Consider the following 26,927-nt stretch of genomic DNA (forward strand, 5'->3'; position numbering starts at 1 on the left):
TTTAAAGGTCCCAGTTAAGGTCCCAGTTAGTTAGCGGTGGAGCTAGCATTCAGATTCAAGTGTTCTCCCGCTAATTCCTATGTTTTCACTTGCTTACATCATGTAGTCTCTTGTTCGTGGAACCACTGGTTAAATTGTGGGCCTTCCAAACTTGAATAATATAATACCACACTTGTGGGATGGTGTACTTTATTTCCAACCATATGTGGACAGTGTAAAGGACATAGGTTGGAATGCTAGAAACTTATGCCATCATCTTCCCAAAGTAGTGTTGACATTCTCCTATAAATGTTGAGAATTGCTTGCTCTTCAAAGTGTTTGATTTTGGAGAAGGAAATGGCAACCCACTCCAGTATTCTTGCCTAGTAAAGTCCATGGACAGAGGAGCCTGGCGGGCTGCAGTCCATGGGATTACATGACTAAGCATGTGTGCATGAGGGTGGAGGGAGATGGGTTGGTAGCAATAAAGTGGTAGAACCAAAAAACAAAAAACAACAAAGTGTTTGATCTTGCTCTTAATGTTCAGAATACTACCTAGAAAAACAGATAGCATTCTAACTCTACCTTAAAAGTGACCTAGCCAATTAGGTATGTTCTTTCGATTCCTTCTGTTAACCTTTAAAACAAAAAGGTAGTAAGTAACTTAGTCAGCAAAATCAAGTTTGTTCAGGAATAGCAGAAGAGTTGCAATTAAGGACAAATAAACAATAGAAAACTGTAGGCAAGTCTGGAGACCAAAAGCCAGGAGCATTCTTTTATAGAGGAAATGAGGAAGTTGGGAGGGGCTGTTTTGAATGAAAGTACCTTGGAGGAGATCAAGAGTTTGGGATTGTGGCAACTTCTCATTGGCTGAGTTACAGCAGTTTCTCATTGGTTGGTTTGTTACTGGGCAAAGAGAAAATCTTCCTTCTTCCTGCTTGGATATATAAATTAAGCTTCTTGCTGGTATGTATAAAGTAAGCTGCTCACTTCCTGACTCCATTGTGAATGAGGTTTTCTTTTACTCATTTTCATGCTTCTTTGCTGTTCTAATGCCTATTCCACTTCCCTTTTATTTTATTTGGCATCAATAGAATAGGCCATGGAATAATAATTCCATCTTCAAAGGAAATGACAATGAGCGTCAATAAAAATGTATCCTGTCTCTTTAAAAAATGTATAACTCTAAATCTCCAACAATTCTACTTCCAAAATAATTCTGAGTCTGAAATTTAGGAAATGCTGTCTAACCAACATTAACATTCTAGCTGAAAAATCAAACTTTGAATGCCGAGAGAACTGTGTCTCAGGGATTTAAGTGAACATAGATCAAGACTTCTCAAAGGCTTATTGAGCTTAGGTTCAAATGACATCAGCTTACCTTAGTACTTCATATCATAAGTACAAGGCTGCCTGGTATAACCACATCTTGGTTTAAGCAAGATATATCACCTTTTTGTTCGGACCTTTGTTTGTGTGAAATTCAGTATTAATATCAAAAGAAACCAAGCTGCTATTGGAGTTCTGTTTTAAAGTGATATTGTTTATATGCTTTATGCATTATGAGGTTTTGATATATTTGTGGGCTTTTATCAGATGAGACTCAAGCAATCATTATGTCACTTCCTCTGAGCCACAGTATACCCAGTGATGATTAAAAATATATTTATTTAAGTTAACTTCAGATATTCTTGTTCTTAGCTGTGTTGTTTGTTGTTGTTTAGTCGCTAAATCATGTCAGACTATTTTGCGACCCCAAGGACCTCAGTCCACCAGGGTCCTCTGTCCACAGTGTTCTCCAGGCAAGAATACTGGAATGGGTAGCCGTTTCCTTTTCCCGGGGACCTCCCCAACCCAGGGGTCAAACCCACATTACCTGCGCTGACAGGCAGATTCTTTACCACCAGCCACCAGGGAAGCCCACTTAGGTATGTAGTATATGATAAATTTGTTTAACCCAATAATATTCCCATGCAGTAGATTCTATCTATTCCAGGAAGGATAATAAAGTCAATTTATGGAAGAATGAATTTCAAGTCGTGTGAACCTCCCAATAGATTTGAAGTCATAGAGATTCTGGAGTGTTAGTAAGTTTTAATACAACTTTAAATATCAGACGTGATAGTGCATGAAACGGAATTCATATTTCTGCTTTCTTTCAAAATGCTCACAGTTGTTGAATCTGTGAATGCTTGTGTAATTTATTATGAGTGAAGAAATTTTATAGTTTTCACTATGAGAATAACTGATTCCAAGAAAATAAAGCTCAGTAATACCATTTAGGGACTTCCCAGGTGTCGCTAGCTATAAAGAACCCACCTGCAGATGCAGGAGACGTAAGAGACATGGGTTGGATCCCTGGGTCAGGAAGATCCCTTGGAAGAGGGCATGGCAACCCACTCCAGCTTTCTTGCTTGGGGAATCTCATGGACAGAGGAGTCTGGTGGGCTGCATTCCATAGGGTCGCAGAGTCGGACATGACGGAAGTGACTTAGCACACACTCACACAATATCAATTAGTGGTATGTTAACTTGCCCTTGGTTGGTTTTGAGAAGGTGGATCTTGTTTTCAAAAACAATCTCTCTAGAGATAGTTCCATATTTTCCTCTTTTTCTTAGCATAGAAGGAAATGTTATTTTTAAAACAGTACTTCCCTCTCCCTGGGCCCAACTGCCACTGTCAGAGAAAATTGATATGTTTATATGATTCAGCATTAAGTGGAAGAAAGGATCTGAAAGGCAGGCTGAATGCCAGGACTGCACAAAACTACAGCTGTCCTGCAGTGAGTGTGGCTCTTGAAAGGTGAGGAATCTCCATAGTTGGGCCTGGGCTGTGTATGAATATTTTCCAGCATTTTATGTTACCAGGGACTCTAGTTTCTTTCAAGGCTTCTACATACCAGTGGCACATTCTTTTCCATCTCAAAATTAGAGTTTTAAGAAACCATCTAATTTTGGCAGCCCACGACTTTATCTGTAAAATCCCTTGAAGGTAGTGATGAAGCAAATTTTCGTAACATTTTGAATAAGATTTTTCTTGTGATAACATATACATAAAATTTACCATTCTAACCATTTCTAAGTATGCAGTTCAGTGGCTTTCGGAGAAGGCAGTGGCACCCCACTCCAGTACTCTTGCCTGGAGAACCCCATGGACGGGGGAGCCTGTGGGCTGCGGTCCATGGGGTCGCTGGGAGTCGGACGCGACTGAAGTGACTTAGCAGCAGCAGCAGTTCAGTGGCGTTAAGTTCCACATTGTGCCATCACCTCCACTCTCCATCTCCAGGACGTCACCATCCTTCCAAACTGGAGTTTGTTCAGTGCTCTTCCCATTAAACAGAAACTGCCCTTTCCCCTTCCTCTCAGTCCTTCTAACTCCTGTTCTGCTTTCTGCATCTGCAGGCTTGCCTATTTTATTTACCTCGTTTAAGTGGAATCACAAAATTTACTTTTTGTGCCTGGCTCATTTCATTAGCATAATGTCTGTAAGTTTCATTCATGTTGTAGTGTGTATCAGAATTCCCTTCCTTTTAAAGGTCAAATAATATTCCATCACACACACACACACACACACACACATATATATATACCACAGTTTGTTTATCCATTCATCTGTTGATGGACACTTAGGCTGTTTCCACCTTTTGGATACTGTTAATAATGCTGCTGTGAGCAATCGTTTGAGTACCAGTAAGTGTCTGAGTACCTGTTTTCAGTTCCTTTGTGTGTGTACCTGGATTGCAATTACTGAGACATATGGTAATTCTACGTTTAATTTTTGAGGAGCTTCGAGACTGTTTTCCGTAGCAGCTGAACCATTTTCCAATCCCATCAACAGTGCACAAAGTTTCTATTTTTTCCACATTCTTGCCAATGCCTGTTAGTTTCTGTTTTGTTGGTAATGTCTATCCTAAAGGGTATGAAGTGCTATCTCATTGTGGTTTAGATTTGAATTTCCTTCATGACGAATGATGTTGAGCATCTTATCATGGTGCTTATTAAGTAGCACCTTGTTGTCCACTTCTATATTTTCTTTGGAGAAAGGTCTTTTTGAGTGCTTTGCCCACTCTGAATTGAATTATTTTTTTATTGTTTCGTTCTTTATATATTCTGGATATGAAATCCTAATCAGATATATGATTTTCATAGAACGTGATTTTTAATGGACAGAGTGTAAAAAACTACACATATGTAACTTCTCCCTTTTTGTGTATGTGCTTTTCATATTTAAAATTCTGTGGAGTTTCATAACATACAGTCATAGAAGTAACAGAAATCAGATATTTTTAAAAATTATTTGTTTCTGGAGGTGGGAAGGGGGACCGGGATGGGGAATACATGTAAATCCATGGCTAATTCATTTCAATGTATGACAAAAACCACTGCAATGTTGTAAAGTAATTAGCCTCCAACTAATAAAAAAAAAATGGAAAAAAAAATTATTTGTTTCTAAAACCCACCGGTCTTAGATCTTAATTTTAAACAAACTCTGATTAGAGAATATCTAGCAAGTGTGTGGGATAACAGTGTGATGTGTGATTGACATTCAGTGACACAGCATTTGTCCTGCAAATGAAATTTGAAGGGCCATTTGGTCTTTGTAGCTCTAGAAATTTGGATCACTGAAGAACTAGCTGCCACCCCCTAGAGTCTGCTTTTTCCCCCTCCGTGTTCTCAAAAGCTTTCATCTGAGGCAAGAGAGCTGTCAAGCAGGTGCATTAAAAATAAGAATTTCAAAAACTTGGTTCTAATTCTGCCTTTGATGTAATTATATGTTGATTATTTAAAACCAAGTTATTGAAAATCCAGCAACAACTCTTAATTTAAAAATAAAGATTTTTTAAATATGTAAGACCTTTTGAACAGGATAAGGACAATAGTTTTAGTCTCACTTATATGGGGAATCAAAGGGAAAAAAACAAAACAAAACAAAAAGGCAAGCTCATAGATACAGATAACAGATTGGTGGTTGCCAGAAGTGGGACGAGGGGCAAAATAGGTGAAGGAAGTCAAAACGTTTAAGTTATAAAATAAATGTCGTGGGATGTGATGTATGGCGTGGTGACACATGATCATACTGTATTCTACTACCTCTTTGCAAGTTGCTAAGAGAGTTGAAGTTTTCATCACATGAAAAAAAGTATGTGACCACATGGTAACTAGACTTATTGTGTTGATTATTTTGCAATATGGACAAATACAAAGTCATTATCTTGCACTCCCAAAACTAATATAATGTTATATGTCCATTATTCTTCAATTAGAAAAAAAGGATATTTTTGGAAGAATAGAGGAGAGAAAGGGGTAGGAGCAGAGCAGAATGGTCAGGAGTCAATGTCAGGAAATGAGGAGTCCAGCTCAGCATTCCTCAGCCTGCCTCTACTGCCTTTCGGGGTTGGACAATTCTTGGTTTACGGGGCGCTGTCCTCTGCTTGTAGGACGTTTCGATCACCTTTGGCCTCCACCTACTAGATGCCTGTGGCACCTGCTCCCCCCTGCCTGGTCACGGCAACCAAAAATGCCTCCAGATATGCCCACATGTCCTGTGGTGGCAAAATTCCCCCGCCACCGCCTTGAGAGCTGCTAGTCGAGGGTAGTAAAAGCCTGAGTTGAGTTCTAACAGCAGGCTGTGATAAAAAGAGGAAAACAAGTAGAATTTTTAGTAAACACAATTTCCAGTAATTAATATTTATTAAGCAGCTACTATTTCCCAGGCACCAGCACTAGGTGATACAGTCGTTTAACGCAGATAATAGTGTAATGTGTATTCAAGGCAGATTTTATGCAAGGAATTGGAACTACAGAGAAGAAGATAGTCGCTGTCTTTAAAAGACTTGTTTAATAGAGAGAAAGTTTAATTTAGTTGCTCAGTTGTGTCCAACTCTTTGCGACCCCATGGACCTACCAGGCTCCTCTGTCCAAGGGATTTTCCAGGCAAGAGTACTGGAGTAGGTTGCCATTCCCTTCTCCAGAGGATCTTCCCAACCCAGGAATCAAACCCAGGTCTCCACATGAACAAATACGTTACAATCCCAAGTGAAAATACTAATGCATTCAAGCAACTGAGAAGAGAATTCTTTCAGGGAAGTCACATGGGCTGAATTTGAGGGATGAACAGCAGTCTTGCCTCCTGGAGTGGGTTTTGCAAATGAGGTAGTGAATTGCCTGTGGTCTTTTAGTCGTTAAAATTGAAGACCAAGTGGACACAAAGCTCTCTCCAGACTGTTACCTCTATCCAGGGAATAAAGCTCCTGGAACATAATTAAACCTGGGATGACTGCCCAGGGCAATTGTACACTTTCCCTGAGGCTTTGAATAGAGCAATTAGCACCTGGCAAATCCCAGAGCTGTGCCATTTTACTGACAGTTTATATTATTCACATATTGTTTTAAATCATCATCAGATAAAGAGGTGTGTATCTCACTCCCTTCATAAATCAGACACACTGCCAAATTATATCAACAACACCTTGTTGATTTTGAAAAAGTTAAATAAGAGGCATGATTGCGTCCTCTGGTTAATAGGTTCTTTATTAACTGGTAGGTGTGCTGTCTTGGAACCTGGAAACAGATGGGGCCATATGGCTTCATTTTTTAGAATGGCAGTATGTTGCTTCATCTCATAGCCGCAGTATTTGCTATTAGGTAGGAAAGATGCAATTATTCAGTGGCAATTGACATCATATATATTCAGTAGTAGTGGTGGCTCTTGATACTTCCTTAATTATTTACATTTAAAAAATTTTACACAACGAAAAGAAGCAATGAGTATCAAAGAAAATTGCCAAAGCATTTATCTTAAACTGCACCACATATTCCAGCTCTGCTTTTTCGTCACTGGCTTCTGTCCCATTAGTAACAATAGTGTTCAGACTTGCTGATGTCACTGCCCACTTATTTAATTTAACTAAAAGTGATAAATGTGTTTACTAAAGATTTTGTTCAGAATTTTTTGTAAAGGTCAATATGGTCCTTTTGCATTGTGGTGTATGTTTTCTGATATGATTGTGAAATTACATTAACTTATCAAAAATAATTATTTATGTACACTAAAAGCTATGGAGACAGCTGAGATAAGATGCAAAAGCTCTTTTTCCTCTCAGTTCAGAGAAAGCAATTCATGGTTATTCTCCTTCATCTTATCTGATGTTTTGTTTTTGAAAAATATAAAATGTTAATGTGATAGTAACAAAGTGATTTTTAGCTTTAGTACATTTGAATGACTAAAGACTGAACACACACTATGAAGGCTGCAGCTCCTTGTGACCCCCTGGCAATGTGGTTTTGAAAGGGTACCTTGTCACTGGATCCCAAGCTTCAACCACCCACCTTCCTGCCGTTTCAACTCACAGGACTTGTTCAACCATATTTTCTTCCTCTCTTCTCCTTTTCTCCTTGCACCCCCACCATTTTCTCTGAGCTGTGGACGACGCTGTCTTCTCAGGACCCCAGTCATCCATTTGGCACACATTAAGCTATGGGCTTCCCTGGGGGCTCGGTGGCAAAGGATCTGCCTGCAGTGAGGAAAACCTGGGTTCGATTCCTGGGTGGGGAAGATCCCCTGGAGAAGGGCATGGCAACCCACTCCAGTATCCTTGCCTGGAGAATCCCATGGACAAAGGAGCCCTGGTGGGCTACAGTGCATAGGGTAGCAAGGAGTCAGATACAACTGAAGAGACTTAGCAGCAGCATCTAGCACCTGCTATATGCTAAGCCCTATTCTAGTAGGGGTACAGTTGTGAACAAAATGGGCAAAAATCCACATCCTAATATCACCTATGTCGTGGTGGGAGAAAAGAGACAATGAACAATAAAAATAAATAATGTATAAAACAATCTTGGAAGAGGACAACAAAATTGGAAGACTCACACTTCCCAGTTTCAAACTTATTACAAAGCTACAGAAATCAAAATAGTGTGGTAGTAGCATAAGGATAGTTAGAACAATGGAATAGAAATTGAAAGACCTGAAATAAAACCAATCATCTGTGGACCTATGGCTGGCTGAGTTTTTGACAGTGGTGTTAATAGACCACTCCGTGGGGAAAGAATAATCTCTTCAACAAATGGTGCCAAGATAACTGGGTATATGCATGCAAAAGAATGAAGTTAGATTCCTGTCCCATACTACACAGAATTAACCGAAAATGATCAAAGACCTAACACCACAAAACTCTAAGGAAAAAACGTAGGGATAAATAATTATGACCTCGAATTTGGCAACAAGTTCTTAGCTAGGACACCAGAAGCACAAGGAACAAAAGAAAAAGTAAATGAAGGGGATGTCATCAAAATAAAAAACTTTTGGGCATCAAAGAGCATTATCATGAAAGTAAGAAGACAGCATACAGAAAGGGAGAAATATTTGCAAATCATGTATCTCGGTATCTGTATATCCAGGTTATATAAAGAATCCTTACAGTGCAACAAAAAAAACTCACAGTGCAGTTTTAAAATGGGCAAAGGCCTTGAGCAGTCTTTTCCCCAGAGAAGATATATAGATGGCTATCAAGCATGTGGAAAGATGCTCAGCATCATTAGTTGTTAGGGAAATGCCAGTCAAACCACAGTGAGACAACACTTCACGTCCTCTCAAGATATACTGCATTCTTTAAGTTGATGCCAGTTTTCAAGCAGATAAACATGAATATATTTTAGATTTCCCACACTGTGGTAGATTCTTTTGAATGGGAGGTTGAACCTAAGCAGGAAAAGGCTTTGTTGTAATATGGAATACTGTATACAGCACTTTAAAAGAATGAAGTAGATTTACATAATGCTCACATAGAAAATGGGCTTCCCCGGTGGTTCAAAGGTGAAGAATCCACCTGCCAATGCAGGAGACGTGGCTTCGATCCCTGGGTTGGGAATATCCCCTGGAGAGGGTGATGGCAGCCCACTCCAGTATTCTTGTCTGGGATATCCCATGGACAGAGGAGACAAGCAGGCTGCAGTCCATGGGGTCGCAGAGTCAAACATGCCTTAGTGACTAAACAAGAACAACATAGAAAATACCCTCAAGTTGCAGAATGATTAAATGTTTTTAAAAATTAAAACAAAATCTGTATTTTTTTTATGAGGATCTGTCTATATATGCATATGCAGAGGAAAATATTAAAAAGTAAGCCCAAAGGGGTAATAGTAGTTATACCAGGAGGGGCATGAGGATTTGGACATTTCAGTTGATGACCAAATGAAATTTAACCTTGTCCATGTTTTAACTTTTGTAAGAATAATAGCTTAATGAGGAACTTATATAATTAGAGCTGTAAAGTGCCTTGACTTTATGTATGACTAGAAATAAAATGCCTGTGGGTTTATTTTGCTTTCGTTTTAGCAATTACTCTGAAACTGTTGACAGCCAGCTGTAAAAATCTGTACAGGGAGTGCTCAATATCTGTTTTTTTCCTCTTTTATTTCAAACTATGGAACAAAAAGGTATTGTAAGTGAAATAAACATGCAACTTAGAATTAAAATTGAAAGCTTAGTATTACTCTGACTACCACAAAACTTTAAAAGCAAAATATTTACCAACATGAAAATGCTTATGGTATTTCATTCATTGAAATAGGCAAAATATAAGACATATCTGTGAACTAATCCTATTTTTAAATATGTTTATTTAGAACAAAGATTTTTAAATTCTTAAAAATGTTTACAAGTGATAAGCATTTCTCTGTGAATGAGCAGGGGGTTTTGAGGTTTTCTTTTTAGGAAATTTTTCTGTGTTTTTTTAGGTTGTTGTTTGTTTTTCTTTTTCATTAACATACAATGTTTTTAAAATCAAAATGCCCTCTCTATCTCAAATAAATCAAAAGGAAGGAAGAGAGAAGAAAGGAGGAGACGCAGGGCAGGGCAAGGCAGAGCAGATGGGAAATTCTTGTGCTGGTCCTCTGTCTCAAGTATTAGTATCATGAATATTGTGTTTTCAGTGTTTTGATGTTTAAAATACAGTTCGACAACATGTGTGTATCTCCATGATATTTAATTTGGTTCATTTGTTTCTCAACTTTATAAAAATGATTTAACCTTCTGTGTAGTCTTTTAGGGTCTAATTTGTTTTTCCATTTAACATGGAAGATTAATCTTTGTCAATATAGTTAGTATATTTTTTATGACTATATGATATTTCACTGTGAGATTATTTCATTGTTTATCTGTTCGTTCCCTGGCTGATGGATGGGTTGTTTCCAGATTTGTGCTATTTTGAATAGTGCTACTATAAATATTGTAGTATATGCAATAGTGTCACTTGGGACGTGCATGCCGCATGCGTGCTAAATCGCTTCAGTCGTTTCCAACTCTGTGTGACCCTATGGACTGTAGCCCACCAGCCTTCCCTGTCCATGGGATTCTCCAGGCAAGAATACTGGAGTGGGCTGGTTGCCATGCCCTCCTCCAGGGGATCTTCCTGACCCAGGGATCGAACCTGCATCTCATGTCTCCTGCATCGGCAGGCAGATTCTTTACCACTAGCACCACCTGGAAAGCCCATTACTTACTGTGGTGCCTTCCAAATGGTTTTCACTGTAACTCAGTAGGAAACACACACAGATAACTGTCTCTCTCTTCTTTCTCCCTGTGTATCTGTGTACCTATCACTTCACACTTCTAGATGTAATATTTTTCCCTACTCTGAGCAGTGGTTCTGATAAAAATCCAGTATACTTTTTAGAATCCTGATAGAGATCCAGTGAACTGACTTTATTAACCATTTCTATCTGAGGTTTGAACACTAGTCTGAACATACCAGATTGTGGAGTTGCTAGGTCTAAAGATATGCAACTTTCAGTTTCACAGTATGGTCGATCAGTCATGTCCGACTCTTTGCAACCCCATGAATCAAAGCATGCCAGGCCTCCCTGTCCATCACCAACTCCCGGCAAATTGTTCCCAAAGTGCTGATCAACCTATTCCTATCAATTTGTTAATCACATTTCTTTTTTAACTTTTTATTTTGTATTAGGGTACAGCCAGTTAACGTGTTAATCACATTCTTATCAACACTTGTTATTTCAAACAAAGTTAGGTTTTCAACAAGAAGTCTATTAACTTAATGAACAAGTGAGAACATGTTAATGATTTTGACTTATGTTCTAATCTTATGACTAAAAATTTCTAGCCAAATAAAGTGCCAGAATTTCTAGAAGACTGGACTACACTGAGTTGCTCTGTATTCTTTTTGAGATCTTGCTTGGCAAAAGCTTCACATATTCTTTGCTTGAAAGTACATCTTGCTTGTTACTCTTGTTTGCTTTGCTGCTCAAGTATGCAAATAGTGATCTCTCTCAGTTGTGGCCTCAGCGCTTGATTATTTTAAGGTTAAGCATCCCTGAGATATTATCTGCTAAGTAACAGTTTAGCTGACTGAGAAAACAGATATGTTGTCCTTGATATAGTATGACACGCTTCATTTGAAAAAGACAAATTTTTATAGGTAGTTTTGATATCAATTTAAAGTTCAGAGGCTCAGTTAAGTATCAGCAGGCTGTTTGATGAAAAGTTTTGGTTAATTATGTCAAAATGTGTCCTTTTGTAGAACCAACCTGACATCTAAGGCTTCTAGTAAGAAGCTAGTTTAGCTAGTTTGTGGGTCTTGTCAGCATTTGTAAGAATGTCTTTCCTGCAGTTTTTACATTTGCCAGGGGAGTGCCTCTTTTCGTTGGGGCACTTCCTCTTGGCTCCTGCTGTGTTTCATGACTCCTTGGCACATAAAAATCTACTTGTTAGTTTGGATTCAGTGACTGAATCTACAAATGGAGAATTTTTGCTCTGCACAATGACTGACTTCATTATTCACAGCTGTCTTCTTGGTTAATGGGCCATCACCTGTCATCTTGTAAGGCACCTTCGTTATGTCGCTGTCTGGCCTAGGTGACTCCAATAGGAGGTAAACTTCCCTCCAGTTTAATCTTTCAAGTCAGTGGTACAGCTAAGCCTAATCACCCCATAATGCCATGTTGTATATATTTCAGTGATACTGTCATCATCGTTGACAGAATCTTTCCCAACACTGCCTTGTACCTTCTTATTCTTCTGGGTGTGAGTTTTTCTAGCTTGAAAATGAACAGAGCTCGTTACAGTGGGTGAGCTCACTTTGACTCCAGTGCCGATTCCATTTTTTGTTTTGTTTTTAGTTTCTGGAATTCTTCCTCAATGGCGAGAATCCAAGCTGTAGATTTAAAGAAGCCCTTGCTTGCAAGGTGGGGCAGTAGCAGTTTACAGATGCCGGATGGAGTGGAAGGAGTAGAGAAATTGACAACGCAGAAATGTTAGGACTGCAAGTGGTGTCGTTTCCTCAGTTACATCATATCCACCTTTTCAGAGATTCCACCTGGAGAAAAATATAACAGGTTGGAGCAGTTCAAGTTCATGCCTCACAGTCCATCCACAGGTCTTGGGATAGGGAAGCTGCCCTGGGGGTGCCAGTTACACTTGGTGGGTCTCCCTGGCCCTGCTGGTTCACTGAAGCAAATAGATTGCTTCTGGGCTAATCCAGAGTTTTAGACTCTCTATGATAAAATCACTCTTTTGCCACTTATGTTTAAAATAAAAATAAAGCAAAACCTTCCCATAAACCATTTGGCAAAGCCAAAAATATCCCCTTCCCCTCCTTGTATTTTTAAGACTCTAAATATTTTGAAATAGTTTAATGGGATGGTTTCCTGACTTAGATTCTTTTAATTCCTTAGGTAATGAAGACTTTAAATCTGGGAAGCCATTATATGGTTTTAGCACAGCACAACACCCATCACACAGCAGAGACTCAATAAAGTGTGTTGACTGATTCAAAGAATGAATGAAAATGTACAAACTACCTACCATTCATAAAATAAATAAATCACATGGATATAATGTACAGCACAGGGAATGTAGTCAGTGGTATTATAACAACTTTGTGTGGTGTGTAATCTGTAAAAATATTGGATCATTATATTGCACACCTGAAACTAACATAGTGTCGTAAGTCACCTGTACCTCATAGGAAGGAAGGAAGGAAGGGAGGAAGAAAATGTTGAGAATTATTTCAGGATGGCTTCACAGCATATATTTTAGAGGGCTTTTTGGAAGTAATCCCCACTTCTAGTAATGCACCTGGGCACAAGGGAGCATAATAAGTTGCTTTTGATCGTACATGGCAAAGGGCCATTCATTCTTCTGTCGATTTGCACTTCTCAGAGGTACAGAGTGGGGAGAGGAAAAGAGGAAGGGGACTGTGTGTTTACCATAATTACAGGCTGGAGTTTTGGAAATGAACTTAAAAATCTTTTTTCGATTAACCTCCTTGCACATTACTTGTGTGTTGACATATGAAGCCTTCTGAATGAAAAGCAGGGAAAATTTTGAAAAAACATGTTTCTGTGCTGTGCGTGGTGTGGCTGTCATGCATTGTTCCTGCTGTTTCACCACACCATATTCCCTATATTTGGGCCAAACTGCGTTTATTGAGAAACAATAAAAAGGGAGGGGGGGGGAAGAGGATGCATGTGTTGGATTTCTATTCCTAAACACTCATCAGGGTTAAAAAATGAATGACATCTGGGGTGTCCTGGGATGACTTTATAACAATGAGAAGGTAGGAATATACTTCCTTACCTACAAAAACAATTTCAAAACATCTATTTAAAAAGGAAAATATCTGTTTTCTGAATTTGAACTAAGCTATTCTACATGGATATCATCTGATAGTTAGAATAACAGAGTTTTCTGAAGGACACACTGGGAACATTTTTAAAAAGTGGTTTATTAACTGCATCAGTAAAATAATACTATATTTCTTACCCAAAAAGCTGGCACAGTTGTAAAATTCTTAAAGTTCTAAAGATGTTTGGTGTTTTGATGGGCAAAGTTTTTAGAAGATAAAGCATCCCCAAAGCTAATTTGATTTGTTCTGCAGTTTGCTAACAATGGTGTTCTTTAGTGCCTAACCAAAGTGTTTCGATGATGAGATGGCCAGAATACATTTTTAAAGTTAGACTTGTATTTTAAAAGTAGCAATGTAATGTGAGATCTCTTAATTTTACTAAGGTGTCTAGATTGTTACTATCCGATATACTTACAAAAGTAAAGTTTAACAGTTCATTCGAGGAACTGCAACATAGACAACTTGGTAAATATTTATTATCTGAAAGGATATTTTTCTTGAAAAAGCTGTATGTGAATCAGATTTTTGTCCATTGCATCATAATTTTACATTTAGTATGATTCATTTTGTAAGAAAAGTAATCTCCTAAATTTATATTTGCGTCAAACCCAAATTTTCATAGATCAGAATTGCTTGGAGTAAGGGCTCCTTTAAGATGTCTTGTGTTGTGTAAGATCTTGTTTATTCTTTTTGAGGTTGCTAAGGTACAGAAAGTTTGACTTTTTTAAAAGGGCAATAGTTATTCGCCAGTTTATAAACAGTTAAGTAAAAATAGATTTCTAAGGATCTTCAATTTGTAAGTAATAAATCATCCACGTTGAAATAGTTGACCTGGATTCTACTTTACTTAAGAATGTGGACTGTTTTATAAATACACCAAAAGTTACAAATGTAGAAGAGAGGAAGTAAAGAATTGCACTGTCAGTAATATGCAATATACTTTTGTGCCTATATGAAATTTTAGTCAAAGCATTCTAATACATACAGTAAAGCCGGTTAGAGTTGGGTCTAAATTAAGACTGGCCTCTGAGTAACACAAAGTCTACGTTGTTGCAACCCTATTTGGTCCTGTGGGTTGTTTAATCACCCAGTCTGTCTGACTCTTGGGACCCCATGGACTGGAGCATGCCAGGCTTCCCTGTCCTTCACTATCTCCTGGAGTTTGCTCAAACTCATGTCCTTTGAGTTGATGATGCCATTCAACCATCTCATCCTCTATCATCCCCTTCACCTCTTGCCCTCAATCTTTCCCTGCTTCAGGGTCTTTTCCAATGAGCTGATTCTTTGCATCTTGTGGCCAAAATATTGGAGCTTCAGTTTCAGCATGAGTCCTTCCAGTAAATATTCAGTGTTGATTTTCTTTAGTATTAACTGGTTTGGTCTCCTTTCTGTCCACAGGACTCGAGTCTTCTCCAGCACCACAGTTTGAAAGCATCAGTTCTTCAGGGCTCAGTCTTCTTTATAGTCCACCTCTTGCATCCGTACAGGACTACTGGAAAAACCATAGCATTTGACTAACTTCACCTGAAGTTGCAAGCCTTCAATTGACCAGAGTTCCGAAATAATTACAGGACAGATTCTGCTAGTGTAATAGTTGTCTAGATGGGGAGACAGTTTCCTGGTGCTTCATACTCTGCTGTCTTCTTAAAATCCCCTTCCTCTAGTCTTTTTAAAGACTGTCCCCCTGCCCCTGCCACCATCACCTAATTTAGTTCGAAAAGTCAGCTATTCTCTTTAGTCTCTTCAGCTTTTCCCCCCTCTCTCTCATACTTTCTCCTCCTCTTTCTTCTAATTCAGTGGGTCTTTTTTTTTTTTTTAAGAAAAATCTTTTGATGGTCACAAGTTCTTTTAAGAATTTGAAGAAAATTACCTATGGATTGTCTGCCTAGAAAAATCCATGTATCTCCCAGTAAAAGCCGATAGTTGAGACCCATTGTTCTTATTGTTTAGTCGCTCAGTCATGTCTGATTCTTTTGAGACCCCAAGGACTGTAGCCCACCAGGCTTCTCCATTTATGGGACTTCCCCGGCAAGAATACTGGAGTGGGTTGCCATTTCCTTCTCCAGGGGATCTTTCTGACCCAGGGATCGAACCCTTATCTCCTGCATTGGCAGGCAGATTCTTTACTGCTGAGCCCCCAGGGGAGCCCTTCAGAGGCGCCCTGAAATCCCACCACGGGAGCCCTGTTATAACGATGCATGTTTGTCAACTTCCCTTGACACTCTAGGCAGGAAGTATTCTACCCGTGGCTCAGGCGGCTCACTAAGGGACTGGTGAATGGGAACTGCCCTCTCATAGATTTGTAGGAAGTCTCTGAATATGGCTAGGAAAACCTCTTTCCCAGAGTATGAAATCATGACACCCATTTCCCATGTTTATCCACCAGCTGGCATGTTTATCCAATGACATTAAACTGGTATGTGTATGAGGAAGTTACTTATACCTTACAAGACAAACTTGTGACTGCCATTCATTTGGCACATGTAGGGATGACAGGCTAGTTTAAGTGAGGACTGATCTGAACACATCTGTATATTTGTGTATGTGTGTGTTTTAAGTCTGGTTTCTCTTCAATAATACAACAAGATATATATGTGCCTATAGTAATAATAACAGCCAACTATTTTCTAGATAGATGTTCTTTGGGTTCTCTTTTTACCCTTTCAAAGCCATGTTAATTACTGATATACGAAAAGTGATAAAGAAGTAGTCAAGGAAACAGTCTGTTCCTTCAAGGGGGTTAAATGTTCTTTTGGAAGTGTGTTCAGATTCTAACTTTCTATAGTAAACTGTTTTATGGAGGGGATACCAAGGTGTACTTCATGCTGGCTGTGGATTAGAGGGCCAGAATTGACAAGGTCTGTGATGACTGGATGGGTAGGATGGTGGGGGTGGGAGGGAGGTCCATGAGGGAGGGGATATATGCATACATATAGCTGACTCACTTCATTGTACAGCAGAATGAACACAACAGTTGTAAAGCAATTATACCTCCATTTTTAGAAAATAAAAAGAGGCTTCTTCAAAACCCCTACAATTTATAAAAAGATTGAGAAATTAAAAAACAGAACAAATAATGAAATAACAGTGTCTGTCTTGGATGTTTCTGGAGTGGCCCTTCCAGCGTGGACACCCTGGACTGACGGGAGTGCACAGCCTGGTGGTGATGTAGACTTTTCTTGTCTGGGTTGGCCAAGGAGCAGTGCCCTTGAGGGACTGTTCAGTGGTTCCATATGCTCCAGAGCAGACAACCAAGGTATCCACCTTAAGCAGTAATTTTTGAATTTTATTTTCTTCAGGATTGAATTCACCAGTTGGATCTTCCAGTGAGGCCAAGTAAGTGGAAATAAGATTGAGTAACTGGTAACAGAAGTTCAGTTTAAACCAACAACTTAGAAGTCTCATTTCTCCCACACTTTTATCCAGCCATATTAGATCTAAGTGTGGAATAATGTATGGTTAATTCATGGTGAGTGCACAGGGTGAGTTCTGCTTTCTTTCCCCCCCCTTTTATAAATTTATTTTTTAATTGGAGGAAAATTGCTTTACAATGTTGTGTTGATTTCTACTGTACAACCACGCAGTCAGCCATGTGAAAATGTTAGTTGCTTATTCATGTCCGACTCTTTGTGACCCCATGGACTGTAGCCCGCCAGGCTCCTCTGTCCATGGGATTCTCCAGGCAAGAACACTGGAGTGAGTTGCCATTCCCTACTCCAGGGGGGTCTTCCTGACCCAGGAATCGAACCTGGGTCTCCTGCATTGCAGCCTGTTTCTTTACAGTCTTAGCTCCCAGGGAAACCTGTTCCCTCCCTCCTGTTCCTTCCTCTCCTTCCCTGACCCCGCCCCTCTCCGTCATCTCGGAGCACCAGACTGGGCTCCCGGTGTTAAACAGCAGCTTCGCACCAGCTGTCTGTTTCCCACATGGGTGGTGTATCCATATTGGTGCTACTTTCTCCATCCATCCCATTCTCTCCTTCCCCCTTTGTGTCCACAGGTCCGTTCTCTGCATCTGCGTCTCCATTCCTTCCCTGCAAATAGGTTCATCAATACCATTTTTCTAGATTCCATATGTATGCATTAATATATGAAATTTGTTTTTCTCTTTCTGACTTACTTCACTCTGTATAATAGGCTCTAGGTTCATCCACCTCACTAGAGCTGACTCAAATTGATTCTTTTTTATGGCTGAGCAATATTCTGTTAGTCATCACACACCACATCTTTTTTATCCATTTATCTGTAGATAAACACCTAGGTTGCTTCCATGTCCTGACTATTGTAAATAGTGCTGCAGTGAGCATTGAGGGTACATGTGTCTTTTAGAATTATGACTTTCTCAGGATATGTTCCCAGTAGTGGGATTTCTGGGTCGTATGGTAGATATATTCCTACTTTTTTTTGAAGAAATCTACATTCTGTTCTCCGTAATGGCTGTATCTGTTTACATTCCCACCAACAGTGTAGGAGAGTTAGTTCCTTCTCCTCCACATCCTCTCCAGCCTTTATTGTTTATAGATTTTTTGATGACGTCCATTCTGACTGGTGTGAGGTGATGCCTCATTGTAGTTTTGATTTGCATTTCTCTAATAATTAGTGATGTTGAGCATCTTTTCCTGTGTTTATTGGCTGTCCATAGTGCTGTTTCCTTTCAAGTGGCTCTGTTTATTTAAAAGACTTGAAAATGAGAAGTTGTTTTGCTCACTCAGTTCGGGTTTATTGTAAAACTCAGTTGCCAGAAAGAGAGAGTACAGTGCTGTTTTTGTGCTGTGCGTGCGTGAAGTGGCCCACGAGTGAACCGGAGAAGGCGTGGCCCTGCTGCTTTCTTCCTTCCACCCACAGAAGGAAAGCTCTAATGGTCAACAGATGGAGTTTGTGGATGTCTGGCCTCGTGAACGCCTGGATGCAGGCGCCAAAAATGGTGGCAGACCCAATCACACCACGCGTATGTTTTCACTCTTATTCCCTGGGGCTGATAAAAATAATGCTGGAAAGAAACGGAAAGCTGGAGAGAAAAGTGGGCACTGTGCTGTAATTGGTAGATGACATTGGTCACGAGAAGGATCGGCTTGGCAACCATGGAGAGAAGTTGGTTTGCCCCGGTCCATGTGCTGTGTCTTCATGGGGGAAAAGCTTTACTCTAAGACCCCCCGGTGGTAAGCAGCCTAGCACCAGCAGCTGAGAGACAAGTGACTGTCTCCCCTTTCCACTCATACTTAACGCTCCCCTAAAACAGAATTTGAACAAATATTTAAAGGTGCAAAATACTATTTGAAATGAACATTGTGGTAATATCTTGGCATAATGGCCACAAAATACTTCATTGCTTGGCAGAATAGAGGTGTAGGGGCAAGTGGCCCATTAGCATCGAGGAAAGCTTGTTTCACTCAGTAAAAGCAAGTGCAGTGGACGAAAGTATATTCTTCATGCTATTGGAAATGTTTTGTGGAAGTGTGGTGTTTCCATTCCTTTAGCGCAAATAAATTGTTTGGTTTCACTTTAAAGTGGGGAAGAAAAACACAATCCATGTGGGAGATTACATGTGGTGGTTGTGTAATCCCTTGTGACACCACAGCTATGGGATCGTGGACCCAGCGCCCAGACAGACCCTCCCCATGAGGCTGAGTCCTTCTTGATCCACCAATGAGGAAATGAGGGGCCCCGGAGAGAACGCAAGACTAGTTCAAGATCACACAGTCAGTCTATGGCAGGGTTACACAGTTTTCTTACAGAAGTGAGAGTTTAACCACAAAAAGCTTTTTAGAAAGTTGTCCTCACCTGCCTTGCTAGGTTATCTTTTAACTGTGACTTAAAGCCTTCCTTGTGCAGCTCAGAGATCATCTTTGGAACCTTCCAGAACCCCCTGAGTTGGGCCAAGGGTTCTTCCTCCTATGCCCCTTATTGCCTCTCTTCTGTAGCTCTTGTTATATTTTGTAGAAGTCATCTGGTTGTGTTTTTGTGTTTCGATCCTGCATGTACCTTCATCTTCATAGTTTATTCTGTCTCATTCTTCTTTGTACTTTATAGGAATGGAGTAAGGACAAGCTTGAGTAATGCCCCACCCTCCTTCCTATTTGTGTGACAGTTGGATGGCTCCCCGGAATGCTGTGTGTTAATTACTAAAATTATTATGAGTCTGACCAGTGGTATTTTCAGGAGGTTAGAGCTTGCTCTAGGTTAGAGCATATAGTCTCTGCAAACCTAAATTATCTGGCAGTTGAAGGCCGTTTTGAGTCAGATTGACACTATTGGACAGACTTGGGCAGGGTGGGGGTGGCCTGAACTGTGTTTTTATTAAAAATTTTTATTAAAGTTTGATTCACAATGTTGTGTTAGCTTCAGGTATATAGCAGAGTGATTCGGTTATACACATATATGTGTATGTGTATGTGTGTGTGTGTATATATATACATATGGGCTTCCCCAATGTCAGCAGTAAAGAATCCACCTGCCAACTCAGGAGACGAAGGTTCGATCCCTATATCTGGAAGATCTCCTGGAGAAGGAAATGGCAGCCCACTCCAGTATTCTTGCCTGGGAAATCCCGTGGCCAGAAGAGCCTGGCAGGCTACAATCCATGGGGTCACAGAGTCAGACCCAGCTTAGTGACTAAACAACAACTATTTTTATATATTCTTTTCCAGATTCTTTTCCGTTACAGGTTTTTGCAAGATATTAAATTTAATTCCTTAACTATAACCTTCTGGTATTTTGTATTCTTTTCCTTCCCTATCCAGAGGTCACTATTATGAATTTGGCATTTGTTACTCAGAGATTCTAAAGTTGACTCTTTGGGGCCTCCCCCCTAAGGCAAGGGTTCTGTGTGATGGAACAGGAGCTGTGTCTTGTGGCAATAAAACCATAGTTTTGGAGCCATGGTGAGACTCATAAAGATTTGAAATGTGGCAGTGAAGTCAGACTGCAGAGCTAGGGTTCCCAAATCCTAGATTCTTGACTAGTTGGAATTTCCCCAGGGGACGAGAAGGGACGGTGGACACTGAAAGTCACTCATCAGGGTAAAGCTCAGACAGACATGGCTTGAGGAAATGTATCATTTAGGAGTAATGCTTTTCAAACATTTTTCAACTGTAACCCACAATAACAAATTTTGCAAAGTGACTCTCAATACTTGCGCGCGTGTACACACACGCACACAGAACACATACCTCCAAATGAAGCATTTATATGAAATAATACCTATTCTTTCTTTGTTAGCTGCACTGCAATAGGGTCTGTTTTGTTTTTACAAAGGCAATTTGTCCCAATAAATTGATTTCCCAGGCCATTAATAGATCGGAGCAGTTAAAACAACAGCAGCAAACCCAGGTTTGCAGAACTGTGATTTGTTTCCTGGGGCAAAAGTTTTTTTAAAGGGTCTTTTAGTTTAACTCTACTGAACATCTTTACAAGTAGCTGTTTTCTACTGATGGCCTAAGCTTCAAGATTTATGCCACAATTTACTAATAAAAAATTCTATGTAAAACTAAGCAGAATTCAGAGCTCTTTTGAGGTTCAGGTTATTCTGTGTCATGTTGCTTCTCCTCCTCAGAGCCCTTCATCCTCTTCAACCATTGCTTTAAGGCAGCCTGTCTCAATTAAGTAAACAGAGCTCGAACACAGTGACTTAACTATACTTTATAAATTCATGATTGTTAAGCCACAAAATCAACCTTTCCAAATAAAACTGAGTGTAAGTCAAACTGCCAGGAGAAAAAGAACAGCTATGGAGTCTTTAACTCTCCTTTCACCCTAGTTTACCCTCTGTCTGTATACAGGGCTAACTAAAGTCTACACAAGGAATAAAGTGATGTATGTACGTGTTGCTTCATGTTTATTGAATGTCACCCATTTTTGTGTAACCAGACTGCCATCCTCTTCACAGAGCTTTGTTATTGTTGTTTAGTTGCTAAGTCATGTCCTACTTTTTTGAGACCCCATGGACAATAGTCCGCCAGGCTCTTCCATCCATGAGATTTCAAGAACACTGGAGCAGGTTGCCATTTCCTTCTCCAAGGGATCTTCCCGACCCAGGGATTGAACCCGTGTCTCCTGCATTGGCAGGCGGGTTCTTTACCGTCTGAGCCACCAATAACCCCTCTTCACAGAGCTTCCTGATGATCATCATAAGAGCAAGTGTGACAGCACCTCTGTCCAAAGATGTGTATGTAATTGAACCCAGAAAGGTGCAACTCCAGGGAGGCAAAGGGGAAAATTACGTCTCATGCATATTAAACACACAGTTGTTGGAGATGATGAACTAGATTGATTCCAAGATGCTAAAATGAGTCAGCTTTCTCCAAAATCCTACCAGCAACCACTTTACAAGGGAAACAAGGGAGCTGGTTTCTAAAACCTGGAAGAAGCAGAGGGTTTTGTTTAAGCCAGCTAATTTTTCACAGGAGAGGAAATGCAGAGCTACCTCAGGAAATTTAAATGGGACTGTTGAATAACTGGGGAGGAATGTCTCCTTGGGATGAGAAGGCAAAGAAAAGTTCAGCTGATTTTCAGGGAGAATAACAAAAGTGACAGTGTGCATGTTGTATGTGTGACTGTGTGTAACTTCTAGAATGTTCGGGTCTTATGACCCCTTTCTACTTTTAAGAATTATTGAGAACTCCAAAGAACCTTTGTTGATGTGGCGCATTTTTTTTTTTTTTTTGCACCATTTTAGGAATTAAGACTGAAAAGCTTAGAACGTTTACTGACTTATTAAAGACAATGATAAACTCATTATATATTATTAGTAACATAAACATTTTTTTATTTTTTAAAAAATCAATTTTTACCCCCCAATAGTGAAGAATGTTACTGTTTTGTATTTTTGCAAGTCTCCTTAATGCTTGGTTGACTATGACACTTGGATTCTCATAACTGCTCCTGCAAACAATCTGTTGTGATCTGTTGTTTGGGTTGAAATACAGGGGGGAAAGTTTAGTGCACCCAGATGTGTTAGTTGGAAAAGAGAGGGTCTCACAGTCCCCTGAGGGGGACTCTGGAACTCCCAGGGGTCCTTGGGTCACATTTTGAGAACCACTATCCTATAAAGTAGTTTGGAAGCATAAACGAGTGATAAGATTACTGTGTTAATCCCTCCGTTCTGTCCAACTCTTTGCGACCCGGTGGACTATACGCCAGGCTCCTGTATCCATGGATTAGAATTGGAAGAGAGGAGCTCCTTCAGAGGTGTTGCAGTGATTAAGGGAAGAGGTGAGGCGGGGTGGGGCTTAGACGTTGGCAGAAATGGAGAGAAAGCTCCCAAACTTGAAAGACGTTTTGAACGCAGAATTACCAAGACTTGGAATAGGGCATAAAAGAGAAGGAAGGGTCAAGATGACTAATAAGAGTTTTCTTTCTTTTTTTTTTTTTTTTTGGTGTCTGCCTGTATTATTTTTAATTAATTAATTTCTAGCTCTCCTGGGTCTTTGTTGCTGCACACGGGCCTTCTTAACTGCATCAAGCCCGAGCTGCTCTGCTCGTGGCGTGCAGGCTTCCTCGCTGCGAAGGCTTCTCTTGCCGTGGAGCATGCGTTCGTGGGCACTCGGGCTTCAGTAGTTGCAGTTCACGGGCTCTGTCGCTGTGGCTCTCAGGCTCTATCGTGTGGGCTCAGTAGCTGTGGCGCACAGGCTTATTTGCCCCATGGCATGTACGATCTTCCCAGAGCAGGGATTGAACCCACGTCTCCTGCATTGACATGTCTATTCTTAATCACCGGACCACCAGAGAAATCCTAAGTGTTTTCAAGTATAGAACATCTGAAAAATGTTTTCTCCCTTACACCCAACCTTTGCCCTTTTCTGAAAATTATCCCAATGAAGTTCACTGAAGTCTTCTTTTTTTTTCCTCCCCCCAGAGTTGTCCTGCCCACCCCAGGGCTTTGGAGAAAGTCAACCGCTTCCCAGCCTGCACTGGTCACAGTCACTTCCAGAAGAAAGGAAGACCTATGACGTCCCTGGGGACGTGGGACCTATGACCTCCCAAGGGGCGTCCTCGCTCGCTTCGCTCGGGCCCTGCAGGCAGTGAAGGGCTGTGGGTCCAGCTCCTGTGTGCACCGGGCGCCGGCAGTCCCCCCCGCTTATGCACTCCAGCACCCCCATCAGCTCCCTCTTCTCCTTCACCAGCCCGGCAGTGAAGAGACTGCTCGGCTGGAAGCAAGGAGATGAAGAGGAAAAGTGGGCGGAGAAGGCGGTGGACTCTTTAGTGAAGAAGTTAAAGAAGAAGAAAGGCGCCATGGACGAGCTGGAGAGGGCGCTCAGCTGCCCCGGGCAGCCCAGCAAGTGCGTGACCATCCCCCGCTCCCTGGACGGGCGGCTGCAGGTGTCCCACCGCAAGGGGCTGCCCCACGTCATCTACTGCCGCGTGTGGCGCTGGCCGGACCTGCAGTCTCACCACGAGCTGAAGCCGCTGGAGTGCTGCGAGTTCCCGTTCGGCTCCAAGCAGAAAGAGGTGTGCATCAACCCCTACCACTACCGCCGCGTGGAGACGCCAGGTGGGTTTCCTCCGTGGTTTAACTGCTAAGAGGGCGCGTCCCGGTCAGTGGGGAACCAGGGGCCACGGGCAGGGGAAGGAAGCCCCTCCCACCGCTGCGAGACAGGTGGAGGTTCAGTTTGGAGAAGCCGATCCAAAATTTTGTAGGCAGAATAACCTAGACAGAAGATCTTTCATTTCAGCATAGATGTAAGTTTTGTGTGATTTTGGAAAATGCCGTTTTATTTTGATGTATTTTCGAGTCATCGTCCAGTTCTTGAAAGGTCTGAATATGGTCTTGACATGATAAACAGTTAAAAAAAAGAATCTTTCTCCCCAGCTCCTCCCCTTGAACTCAGCTGTACTGAACTAAACCAGCCGCACTCTCCCCACGCTGAAGTAAGCAGAGGTGTCTTCTAAACTAAGCAGATGATGGAAGAGGTGCTGGAAATCCTTCCAAGACTGAAAACAATGGCAGTGAGGGGAGATTGGCAGCTCTTCTTAAATATGACTTTAAACATAGGAAAGTATTAATCCCAAAACGCTACACACACGTGTGTGTGTAAGTCCGTGTTCATCTTTGTTCCTTCACATTGGTGTAACAGCTTGACTGCTTTTCTCTTTGAGTGGAGTGTTCCTGCAGCTACAGGGATGCAGTTTCTGCGGGAGCTTCCTCTCCCCATTCCCGGAGGGGCCTGCCCGTGCGCTCTGGGAAGCAGCCCATGTCCATTAGGAGGCGGTTCGGTCTAGGAACGCAGGTGGTGGGGGAGTCCAGCCTGCCACCTGGCTCCCTCCCAGATTCAGTTAACCTTGTAGCCATCCCTGTTAAGTCCTGCCCAGCCTGGAACAATCTTAGTGAGGTGACCTTTCAGGCTCCTGAATCTTGCCATCATGCTGTTAAACTGATGTCAAGGATGTCACCTGCCTGATCGTGGGCGCTTCTCACAGTCACGTCTCTCAGGATGCAGGATGAGACGGTGATGAGAAAGGCCCACTTGCCTGGTGAATCCATTGTGCTTTTCCCTAGGTCATGTACCTCTTTGCTTTCTTCTCTTTCTTGCTTCTCTCTGGGCTTTCTTCATCTACTTTAAAAACACGTCATGAAGGAGTTTATGACAGAAATGACTTGATTCTTTTTTGTTTCTAAGATTTGAGTTATAGTAAGCATTCAGAATACATCCCATGAAAAATGTTCATCAGGGAATCATTTCCTCTTCCTCAATAATGTAGTTATTAGATGTGTTTGTAAGATGTATCAGGCATTTCTTTTGAACACTCGAAACCCTGATTTTAAAGGATTATTTGATGTTTTCATTTTTCATATTATGTGAGGTTCTTTCAGGAATAATAGTATGAATGTTTTTACATATGGCAGGTTTCATATCTTGGTAGTTTAGGTTTGAGTTTCCAAGATGAAAGATAGCTAAATATGGTATTAATTTTAAGGTGATGTTTAAGCTGTCTTTTTTTATTCCTAAATTTGACTTTTTCAATAAAAAGGCAAATTTTATATCTAGCTTTCTGGCCAAGCTTAAAGTCAATATTTTGAGAACAATGAAAGATGCTAATGTTCAGCAAGTTTGTTGGGTCCCTAATTATCATAAAACTGAAGTTTTGCCTTTGAAATCTCTCATCTTTTGACCACCCATGCTTGGATCCTTGAAGGCTGCATTCTAGATTATTTTTTTCCTTCTCATAACCTACTAAAATAATCTATTTTAGTGCTTTTCAAACTATCTGCAGTGAAGCACCAGTTTTTAAAAAGCTTCCAATCCATCAAATATCAATATTTTTACAATACAAATAAATTACTGGGCAGATGAAATTTTTAAAAGACTTAAAAATGCAAGCTTGATTTTAAAAAATACAGCCTCAGTTTTTTTTCTTACTATTCATTTCAACAGATATAAAATTACTCTGTCAAGTGGCTATTAAGTTTCTAAACACAAACTTCCAGTTTGAATACTTGTATCTGTGTGAACTGGCACCCAACAGCTGGTAAAATCTCACCAGTCCTCAGACCTTACTCTATGTGGCTTGTGCCTGGTAGAAGCGGTGCGAAAATGTTTTGGGGGCTCATAATGATTTTTCTTCATGCAGCGGAGGTGATTTCAGTATAATTTCTCCTCTGTGTTAAATTCCCACACTTTATCCAAACCACATGACTTTTGAAAAAGATACAAAAGCTTTTTTCAGCTTTGCTCTGCAGTCCCTTATAGACAGTTAACTCCTTCCATTATCTGCCCCCAGGTCATGCTTAGATAGTGTGGCATTTAAAAGGTAGCATCGTGTTGAGGAGCTTCCCAGGTGGTTCAGTGGGAAAGAATCCACCTGCTGGTGGAGGAGATGCCAGAGACTCAGGTTTGATCCCTGGGTTGAGAAGATCCTCTGGAGGAGGAAATGGTGACCCACTCCGGTATTCTTGTCTGGGACATCCCATAAATGGAGGAGCCTGGCAGGCTACAGTCCATGGGGTCACAAGGAATCAGATGCGACTGAACACACGTCGAGACCAATGTCTGTAAGCTCACTAGGTCTTATTTGCAAGCAGCAGTTGTCACACAGAAATAGAACTGAGTTGATTAAGAATAGGTATTGCTTTAGATTGAATGTCTGTGTGCCCCAAATTCATACATTGAGAACTTCATGCCCAAGATGATATAGTATTAAGAGGCAGTGCCTTTAGATGGCTAGATCATGAAGCCAGACCCCAATGAGTGGGATTAGTGTCCTTATAAAGGGGTCCCCCAGAGAGACCCCCTGTCCCTTCCTGCATGAGGACACAGTGAGAAGGCAGCCTACAGCCCAGAGGGGCCTCTGCCCAGAACCTGACCAGGC

At 40.8% G+C, this 26,927-nt stretch overlaps 1 protein-coding gene across 2 annotated transcripts in view; it reads left to right on the forward strand.

The window, feature by feature from the left end:
- SMAD9 (SMAD family member 9) overlaps nt 1-26,927 on the forward strand; it is a 62,149-nt gene that overhangs the window by 12,336 nt on the left and 22,886 nt on the right. The window contains exon 2 of one of the 2 annotated variants that reach the window (XM_070471326.1): nt 23,476-24,111. In XM_070471326.1, coding sequence (XP_070327427.1) covers nt 23,700-24,111 — 412 coding nt within the window. In that variant the 5' untranslated portion in view covers nt 23,476-23,699. Of the gene's footprint in view, nt 1-23,475; nt 24,112-26,927 lie in introns of those variants that run through there. The other variant, XM_020891771.2, reaches the window with a different exon arrangement.

This window comes from Odocoileus virginianus, chromosome 8, assembly GCF_023699985.2.
Source record: "Odocoileus virginianus isolate 20LAN1187 ecotype Illinois chromosome 8, Ovbor_1.2, whole genome shotgun sequence".
Classification (NCBI taxonomy): Eukaryota; Metazoa; Chordata; class Mammalia; order Artiodactyla; family Cervidae; genus Odocoileus; species Odocoileus virginianus.